Source organism: Armigeres subalbatus, chromosome 3, assembly GCF_024139115.2.
Source record: "Armigeres subalbatus isolate Guangzhou_Male chromosome 3, GZ_Asu_2, whole genome shotgun sequence".
Lineage (NCBI taxonomy): Eukaryota > Metazoa > Arthropoda > Insecta > Diptera > Culicidae > Armigeres > Armigeres subalbatus.
Genome location: NC_085141.1, coordinates 112,912,474 through 112,923,264, shown reverse-complemented (window position 1 = coordinate 112,923,264; position 10,791 = coordinate 112,912,474). Strand labels below are relative to the sequence as shown.

The following is a 10,791-nucleotide window of genomic DNA, read 5'->3' as shown; positions in this document are numbered from 1 at the left end:
TTCGAAGCATGAAGTTTTTCATTCAGTATTATTAGTTATTATTCAAAAGTTTATTACGTCAGGAATTAACTCCAAGACCAATATTCAAAAATAGTGTTTCGACCATAACTTTTGATTCCAAAGACGGATCAGGCCAATTTTCATAGCATTCCCCGAATGAAATCTATTGTGAGTAAATCGGCCGATACAAAGTTCCAAAGAGTGTGTTTGCAAAATTTTGAACACATACACATTAGAAAAAAAACTGTGATTTGCAGTTAGACGGCGCAATTTACAATGAAGAACTATGATACTCATTTAGATCTTGAAGTATTTTATACATAATGTTATGCAGAGAACCGCGAAAAGATTAGTGTTTGCCCGATGAAGTTATTAGCATTTCACTAAAGTGGGGTTTGGGAAAATTTCGTTTCTTTTACCTTTGAAAAGAAATAAATTCACCCATACAACACTCCAGTAAAATGCTAATATCTTTGCTTAATAAACTCTAATCTTCTCGCGGTTTTAAGCATAACATTCTGTATTTAATTCATCACTGTTTTTGGATGTTTCTGCATACATCTCCCCATCATGTTCCGGTTATTGATCGCATGAAGTTGATCCGTTTCTGGAATTTTTGTGGCAGATACACAATGTGCTTCCCGAAGGTGCATTTCGAGCCGAACCAGACCCCGAGGTATTTAGAAGACATACTATGAGTGATTGTCTTACCCATCAGTTGGAGCGGGAACTTTGCCGGCTTATGCTTTTTTGAAAAGACAACCATCTCAGTTTCTTCTGGAGAGAATACGATACCCAGATTCGTAGCCCGAGTGGACAAATTGTCCAGAGTATCTTGCAATAGTCCTTGAAGATCAATTGCGGTTGGCCCCTAAGAGAATGCAACGCAGTCATCCGCAAGCTGTCTTAACGAGCAATTCGGCATGAGACATTCATCAATGTCTCTGACGTAAAAATTGATAAGTAGGGGACTCAAACATGAGCCCTGGGGGAGACCCATGAGTTTGAATCATCTTCTCCAACAACTTCCGAAGACAGGACAGCATCGCGATGGGGCGATACGAATTATAATCCGACGCGGGTTTTCCGGGCGTCTGGATGGCTATCACCCTCACTTGCCTCAATCATCCTGAACAATGTTGCACTCCAGTAACTGGTTGAACAGACTCAATAAGCGCCTCTTCGCGACGTCTGGGAGGTTTTTAAGCAAATTGAACCTAATTCTATTCATCCCTGGATCGAAATTGTTACATGAAAGGAGAGCAAGCGAGAATTCAATCATCGAAAAGGGCCAATACATATCATCCCTGTCAGCATAAGCATCACGTGACACTTGCTTCACCGGCACCGAATCCGGACAAACTTTCTTTGCAAAATCGAGTATCCACCGCGACGAGCTTTCACGATCTTCGTTTACGGACGACGCGTTGCGTATTCTTCTCCCGACGGTCCACAGAGTTTTCATTGAGGTCTCGCGCAATAAACCTTCAACAAAAGTGCTCCAATATCCGCGTTTCTTTACTTTGACCAGTTTCTTAAACTGGATCTCGAGCGCGATGTACCGTTTGTGAAGTACGATCGAATCGTGTTTCCGAAATTCTTTAAACGCAGCGGATTTCTTGCGATAAAGTTGTGTACACTCGACATCCACCACGGACTGAGTGGTTTCCTACAAACCGAAGCTCCTGGCACTGGCCGGCGTTATGCCTGAAGAGCGCTGTCAAGGATCAATTGGGATAGAAACTCGTACTCTTCTCGCGGGGGAAGTGTATCTATCGAATGTACGCCATCAATGATGGCCTCCGCATATGTGCCCCAATCGATGTGCTTCGTGAGGTCATATGAGAGGTCGATAGAAACAGATTGATTACGTCCATTGGAAATCCAAGGGCTTGACGATCCCTCCCCAGGCCATCTGCGAGTTGTGGGGCTTGCCTAGGATGTGGTGGGGTTTGACAGTGGGCCATGTTAAATTCCTATAAAAAGCTGCATATATCCGCAAGTAGGTCCCACCAAAGCGACCGTGTGCCGCTCAAAGCGCACAAGCCCAAGTCCTGGTGTTAGGTGGGACGCTAAACAGCCCTGACACGACGGCCCTCCGACGAGACAGGAGGTTTGCGCAGGCCCAATAAGCCGCCTGGAAAACCAATAATTACGAACAATATAAGAGATAATGCGACTCGATATAGACTCTTATATACTGCACAGGTCACTTCGGCTTAGTCTGAATAAATGAAATGAATGAGATTTCAGATGTTCCCGGAAGCGGTGGAAACTCTCGATCATCCCGATGTGAAACCACAAAAGTTGACCGTTTTTGAGTATTTCCACCCGCTTCGAATTTGACCATGTTTGATTGGGGCTCACTTTGAGGCTGTTTTCTAGGCTTTTCCGAGGGTCCCTGGCTCTGTTTTATTCTCTTCCTCGTTGAGCCATTAACAATGGGGACCCCATTTCCAACCTCGGAGTCAGAGCTACCGTGATCGTCCAAAGGAACAGACGGGTAGATGGTGTCAGAAACAACAGGTGATGCGGCCTTCCTCAACATTTCGGCGTAACTTCGTCGAGAACGCTGCAGAAGAGACCGCTTTTGGTGGATCCACTGCTGTATGTACGTTGGGCAAGCTTCAAGAGCATGTGGAGGGCTTGCGTTACAATAGATACATTTCGGTGTCGTCTTGCACGCTCCCTCCACATGATTCTCATGCACAGCGAGGTTTATTGCAGCAGTACTAAGCGGTGTGGCCCAGCTGCTTGCAATTAGCACAATTCATCACTTTCGGTACATACAGCCGAACAGGTAGACGAAGTTTACCAATCACTACGTAGTCAGGCAGTGCGGACCCGGAGAAGGTGACGCTGAAAGAGTCAGACGGCGAATAAATCCGCTTCTCTCCCTCCTGCAACACCGAATACATTTGTTTGCAATCCAGTATCGCAACAGGAGGCAAAGAAACGTTCTTGAAGATATCGAAACCTTGTTTCAAATCGTCGCATGTCATACTTCCCTCCGTCATCACCCCCGCGATCTCACACACTGCTGACGGTAAATAGACCTTATATTCGAGAGTGAAAAGCTCGCAGGTGGCAATCTCGTTGGCCTGTTTGCGATCACTGACCGTGACGCGAAGTTTACTGGACCCAACTATGTCAATGGTCGTGACAAACGAGAATCGCTTTTTCAGATCTTTGCTGATCTGGCTGATATTCAAACGTTTGCCTTTGGATCGAAAGAAAACAACATACGGCCCACTAGAGCCGTGAGGGTAGACCGTATGACGGGGGCTCATAGAAGAAATTTTAGCGCTGCTGGTGTCCATTTCGTTTTGCTTTGGAGCACCCGAATGCAACGAAACATATGACATGGAATACGTAGTACCCCCGCCATCTTCGCCTTCGCGTATTGCGGACCCGAAATGCGCCGCTGCAGCGAGACACAATCTATTTTAAAACTTAACAATTATCACAAGGACAAAATAAACACACACACAAAATAATGAGAGGAGAAGACGCGTAAAAAAGAAGGAAAACCCTATTCCAATAAGACGGAGAAGAGAGCGGAACAATGAGTGGGAGCTCAAGGAATACTTGCGTTCACACTGCTGTGTCGCCGGCTAACGGTTCTGACAGCATACACTGGCTGGATGGACACTCGCCGGTGGCGCGGTCGAAGCGAACCACGCTGTTGTTGGTATTCTCGCCGCAGACATGGTGGATGGATGGATGGTGGCAGGACGACAGCGTCTGTGTTGGTGGAGACGCACGATGGATTATGACTGTCGGCGTGGGGCGATGATGCCTGCGCCTGCGATGGGCGCCGAAGAAACTGCAAAATTTTGCGTAGCCTTGCAAAAGCAGCGAAATGGCTACTCAACTGCTTCCGCTAAGCACCACTACGAAAACCTCATTAATAAAGCCAAAAAAAAAACACCACTTCCACTCAAGCACTATGCTTCAAAACAATTTCGGAAAAAAAAACTCTACCTGTACTTCAGGAAAAACAAATTAAAAGAGAAGCAGACCGTACGCGGATTTACAACCGTCTCGCTCGAATGCTCGACGTGGAATGAAGACAACCTTACCGTTGAGGTCGAAATGCGTATCTGTCAAGGTACAATCAAGTGGTGGAATTAAATGGGTTGGTACATACTCGTCTTATGACATGTGAAGACATTCCACTAAAAAGCTTAAAATATTTTTTTTAACAAACTAAATTACCACACAACGCACGATACTTGGAAATTGCATACAACTTTCGAAGCGTAAATAGGTCTCCCGCTACGCAAGCTTGATGCGCGAAGCGTTTAGAGAATCACTATCCGGGCTCTCGTTGCCTGGATAGAGAACACTGAAAAGCAACTATTGAGTTCATCGACACGATAACGTTAGGAGATGAGTAAACTAATTTTCATTCGAAAGCAAAAGGAGATAGCTACAATTGATATCTCTCGAACATAGTAAGTGGAGACCGTTGAGTTTCCGATCATCGTCCGCCCAGCCAGTAAGTTCACGGCACGAGAAAGCCACCAAAACCTCGTGCGTGAACGTGAAACTCGGTTGCAAATCAACGAGTCATCGCCGGTGGCAGCCATCGCCGTAGAAAGCGCAAAAGGGAGCTTGAAAGCATAAGCCCCGAAGAACCGTCAATAGAAAGCCTTGCATGCAAGCACGTTAGCACAGACACACAAGAATAGCTAGAGTAGACAAAAACCACACACGTTACAGGGGAAATTAAGCCGGCCGGTCGGAATAACCTTTTAAATACCTTGGTTAAGTAATCTGTTAAATAAACGTCGTTGTTAAAGTCTTTATTTCCGTAAAAACGTGTATTATTGATAGTTAAGAAAGCTTAATTGTGTTTCACGCTCGGGTAGTTTCAGTTTGTCCGTGTAATGTCTGGTCTATCTGGCTTCCAAAGTGGAATGAGGGTGAAGAGGATGGGGAATTTCTGCCAGTGATGATAACGAACTTAGGTCGTGTTGAGGGAATTCGGTTATCTGATAGAATTTGTGAGCTATGCTAGATAGGTGTCGATTGTGGGTTTCCAGGTCGTTCGGGTCGGAATATAAATGCTTGCTTGTTCCCGTTCATCTCCGAGAATTTAGTAGCTGACGCCGGGCATCGTAGAAAACGACGAGTGGTCCTCTTCGGAGGTGGCGCATAACCATTTTGTTTGCAAGGAGTCCGGGAACAAGCTCCACCGTGCCAAAATGCTAGGAGCCCTTTTTTGATTTGACAATAAACTTTCATCGTTAATGGAAAAACTATCTAATACGTTGACGCTAGAATGTTATTCATAATTCTCTTGATTTCAAATAGTGAAACTAATGTTTCTTTTAAGTAATTAGATGGAATTTCAATGATTCAATGTATCTTCTCAAACAAATAAAAATTATTGTGAATAATACTATCTGGTATCACGTTCTCGTGGCACGTTAATATTTTTGTTGACGTCGCATTTTCTACCGCTCCGAGCGAGAATGAGAGATTAAGATGTCGAGAGATTGAGTGAAAATTGCTTATGCCAGAAATTGAATGGAAGTATGCCGGAAAAGCAATCGCTGTAACTGAAATAAGTGCTACACCTCGGAGATTTAAATCATTAAAAGATTTTTAACAGGTTTTTATCAAGGACAGCTATTTTACACAGAAGTAAACCCCATTGAAGTATTATACGGCCCACAAATTTCAGGAAAAGTTGCTTCCTATAATAAATATCAATAAAATAATGCAGTTGTACGCATTTTATGCCGGGAATGGGGTAAGAAACCCTACCTAGCATAGACAAATCATGTGTCGAAGTTTACTAGCAGTTTACTCTCGAAAATTTTGCGAAAAACTTGCCCCGCTAAAGAAAATTTTGCACTCGAATACGGTCTTCGCCTTAGAACAATCATACTGCAATGTCATACGTAGTCTACATTTCTTTTTCTAGAAGCACGAGGTAGATTATATGAGGTCGACCTGATTTGGCTGCTAAACATTAGTATGGACGACAATCTACTCGTGAAAGAATACAGCTAGGCTAAAAACGCATTAAACAAAAGACATTTGCACGCAAGGAAAACTGAAGACATCGCTATGAAACTTTATAGAGAAATTTGCAAAACTTGTAATGAATTTACGAAATTTGGCAATTTTATCATAAAAGCTACGATAGTCCAGATTTTACGAACATCGTTACAATTCAATAATGAAATATTAGCTGTGAAATTAATCTCCCTCATTGCGGCGATATTCATATCAATCAACTGCCACTTAGTCATTCACTTCATAATATTTTCCCGAAGACATATCGCCACCGTGTGTCATATGAACAGAGAGGTTAAGCGACAACACTCTATCACAAAAGTGCTTTGATTGATGGCTTTTATTTTTTTCCCACACGACCCATCCAACATTTTTTCTCGGAATGAGATTATATGGCGGAAAATGCGCTTACTACCCAGCTGTCTCCCTTTTATGATCGATAAATTGGAGCAATTCCAGTGGTCGTTCACTGAACACAATGTACACGAATCAATTTATAAGCTTCCATGTTCCGTGATGCACTACTGACCACGTGGCTCAATTTCTATACTCTACGGGCAAGTTTCAACTCTATAAAATGCAATCTGAATCGTAGATTTGATTCAGTAGCTCTAATATTCCAGTGCTTTGCAGGATTTCATATTACCTACCGTCAACAGGAAACCAACAAAAGCCAAATCTTTTTCCCTCACAATGAAGCTTTTCGAATATTTTACTTTGTTACTACTGATAGGATTGGCTGCCCTCTTGGATACGGTTTCGGGTTGCAGTATGGCCAACAACGATGGTGCTGAGCAGCGGGGTTCCCTGCTAGCGGATCCGTCTACGGTTCCGGTACGTAGCTTGAAGGATTACAGCGTTGAGGATATCTACACCGAGTGCAATAAAACGTTCGCAATATCGATGGATTATCTGAACGAACTGAACGACACCGGAAGCTTCCCGGATGAAACCGATAAAAGTCCGATGGTTAGCAGCGAAGCGATGGCTGCGGTTTTTTGAAGGGGTTTCACTAAAATCATGACATCATTTCAGTGCTTTATCCGGTGTTTCCTACAGAAAGGTGGAATCGTCACCGAGGACGATAAGGTAAATAAGGAGCAAGCTCTCGCCGTGGGATGGGTTAGGAATGGCGAGACCATCGATGACTGTTTACAGGAAATGAGTAAGTGCTGCTTGGCGATTTTTCGATGCAAGAATCAGAAGAAATAGGAAAAGAACGTATCAAAAATGTGGCATGGAGAAAATTTTCAAATTCTCCCCGTCCAACACTGCTCATTGTTTTTAATCAAATTGCTTCTAGAATGTTGAGAAGCATTTTAACCCATTAACACCCGGAGTATAAGCGAGATCGATGCTCTTTCAATCTCATTTATAGGAAGTTTGGAAAATATGAGTTCACATTGTCTTCCTATCCTGTCGTAATCTGGCAAAGTGACGTTTCTTATTCTTCTTGATACACTAAGGCTGTGAACCATTCCACCGAATCGAGTTAAAATTTGACAGTTCGATGGTTATTTTTTTTCCATCGTGGTTAAAATTTTACCCCGAAGCCGACCCATTTGAGTTTTGACAGATTGATAGTTATTTGGAACGAAATGAATTTGGCGCCAATTTTCTCGCGAACAAAGTTTAACTATCGAACTGTCAAATCTAACCATGCTCCGGAGCAGGGTTATTTTTAACCACAGAAAAATAACCATCGAACTGTCAAATTTTAACTAAAAGCTAAACAAATCGCTGGAATGGTTCACAGCCTAAATTATTATTTATGAAACTGATGACAAAATATTTCTTTGTATTCAATAGCTGGGAATGCCTGCGAAAGATCTTATTATTTGATGAGATGTGTTAGTACGCGTCATCTGGTGGAAGGCAGAAGCAAGGATAACAGAAAACGTTGAACAAGAATTAATTAATAAACTGTAAATAAATATTAGATACTATAAGAAATAAGTTTAGGAAATTATACCAACATATAAATAAAATTGAGAGACATTGCAATTTTTTCGCTTGATTAAGAAATTACTTGTTTTCAAAGTAGAACAAATGAATGAAAGTAGAGAATAGTCTCACACAAATAAGTCACTGCACCATGAAAGTTAGTAGTTGATCAAAAGACTAACTTCTTTCATTGTGAAAAGTGGGAGATTTTCTCTGAATAATGATACAAACTACTAACTGTTTAACAGAATAATCTGCCATAGGACGAGTTTAAACACACAGATAGAAAAAGTTGTTGAAATTTATACGAAAGTAATGCACATAAAGGGAATGCCAAAAAGAGCGTAATCTTAAACGATATTTTTGCTGGAATGTATGCAATTTGTATTGCATTATGTCACTATTTAGTCGATTAAGTGGCATAATGCTATACAAATTGCATACATTCAGGGGGAAGTTGATGGAAAAGATTCATGTATGCTCAAAATAGTGTAATTTTCCGCGTATGTATTTTCTACGCGCTGATTAGTTTTCATTATTTTTTTCTGTGAATCCCATTTAATTGCACCACTTGATTGTAACTGTAACAGATACGTATTTCGAACATAACAGTACGGCCGTCTTTAGTGTCTCATACCTGACTATGCTTTTAATCCGGATGGGATTGGAAAAGTGGTACAGGCATACCTCGATAGTACGTACACGTCCGTAATTTTAGTGTACGTACTATCGAAGCGTACGTACTATCGAAACAAAAAAATACAGACCAAAAAAAAATTGTTTTGCCTTTCTATTTATTCGTGAGTAGTGTAATCTTTACAAAACCGCTCGGAAGCCAACATTTCGATAGAAGGCTCTGTATTCTAAGCAATTTTATATTTGATATAGTACGTAACGGACCAGCATGACTCAGATTTTTCTTGAAATGGTGCCTACATGTGGCATTGCGCAAAATGTTCGTCCTTGTAAATGTGAGGCTATTGTTTTTATGAAATATTGTATGTTAATGCTTCGGAGCATCCATAAATTATGTGATATTCGTGACGTTTTAAAGATATTTTACACATCATACATAATTACACATGTTACTACAAAAAGTGACGATTGGGGTGGATCACTACATTTTACGTGACGTATTTTATGGATTCCACCTATAAATTTTATGGGAATGAAAAGATTCGAGGATGTTCTGAACTGTCACTGTCGTTGTGACTCTATTGCTCCTTACCAAAGCGACAAATTGTCAGCTATAGTAACAGTCGCATCGCATTGATTTAGAGGAAACTTCATTATGATTCGTAATTATATACATAAGTACATTACATGAGATGAGTATAAAGATAACAAAAAAAAACTGATTTCTAACTTTCTAAGTTATTTTTATTTTCTCGTCTGTAGAATCGTTTATGCCTTTCTCGTACAACAATGTGTAACGAAAAGGCTATAAACTCCAAAAACGATTTTTTGATAGGACTGAAGGGCCGACTTTTATATACTTGATCGGTATCAGCTTGATGAATTGAGGTGGTGTCTGTCGATAAAGTATTTAAATCTTAATCATTGGATGTTGATCTAATCACAAAATGCAACTAGCGTGGATCTCTGGCCAAAAAGTGCGATGTGGGATAATTTTTGGGAAAACATGGCCACTATTCAACACATTCTCGGCCAAACATAAAGATCCTTTTTTTCTGAAAATGTGGGTTTTTTCTTCAGGAAACTAAGGAATTACTCTAAGAACAACCTCTGAAATGCTATTAGTTTTTTTTTCGTGTTTTAGTTTGAAATCATTTAAAAACTTTATTTGGAATTTGTTTTGAGATTCATAAATATTTTCCTCTGAAAATTCCTTAGGAAATTCATTCAAAAACCTTCTTATTTTCAAATTTCTCCTAGATTTGTTTCAGATATTCTGCTAGGATTTTTTTTCCAAGAATATCTCCAGGAAACTCAAACTCAAACCAAGAAATCCATCGCGATTTTTTTTTTCAAAAATTATTTTAGGAAATTCTTAAGGAAATACTTTTGGATATTCCTATTTTTCCTGAAAAAGGAACTTCCCAGAGCAACCGTCTAAGACAGTGGTGCTCAGCATTTTGGGCGTTTTTCCCATTAATTTGCTTGTCACACAATGAAAAAGAGCTTTCTTCCAACAAGTTAGTACTTGGACGAAAGCTTTCAAACATATCTATCAGCTGAGGGTATTAAAACGAATATTGGTGTTGAAATCACTCCGTACGACTTGATCAAAGTAAAATTACACTGCGGCCCGCGGGCCGCACCTTTGTTTTGCTTTGATCGTTTCGTACGAAGTGAATTTAACACCAATATCCGTTTTATTACCCTCAGCAGATAGATATATTTGAAAGCTTTCGACCAAGTGCTAATTTGTATGGTCAAAGCTCATTTTCATTGTGTGAGAAGGAAATTGAGGAAAAAATCGCCCAAACTGCTAAGCACCACTGGTCTAAGACGAATTAAGTACTCTCCATTTAATTCCACCAATGGAGAGTACTTAATTCGTCTTAGACGGTTGAATACATTCCACTAAAAGAGTTTTATATATTTTTGGCAGTTCTTGAAGGAATTTTCTGCAGAATAATTTGAGAAAAGTCTGTGGGAATTCCGAAACGAACTCCAGGAAAATTCTTGAAGAACTTTTCGGGGGAACTTTAAAAGAGATTTCTGAAGAAGTTCTTGAAGTAATTTCCGGAGAAATTATTGGCGGATTTTTTTAGAGAATTCATGGAAGAATTTCTGGAATAAAAGTGGAAGAGTTTCTTAAAGAATTTTCGAGGTTATTGTTTTAAGATATTG

At 40.6% G+C, this 10,791-nt stretch overlaps 1 protein-coding gene across 1 annotated transcript; it reads left to right on the top strand.

Annotated features, from left to right (window-relative positions):
• The first annotated feature begins 6,659 nt into the window (after positions 1 to 6,659).
• LOC134219641 (general odorant-binding protein 84a) lies at positions 6,660 to 8,022 on the top strand. The gene is made up of 3 exons (XM_062698445.1): positions 6,660 to 6,999; positions 7,066 to 7,195; positions 7,840 to 8,022. The coding sequence occupies exons 1-3, from the start codon at positions 6,724 to 6,726 to the stop codon at positions 7,932 to 7,934; spliced, it is 501 nt and encodes a 166-aa protein (XP_062554429.1). The 5' UTR covers positions 6,660 to 6,723; the 3' UTR covers positions 7,935 to 8,022.
• Positions 8,023 to 10,791: the final 2,769 nt, after the last annotated feature.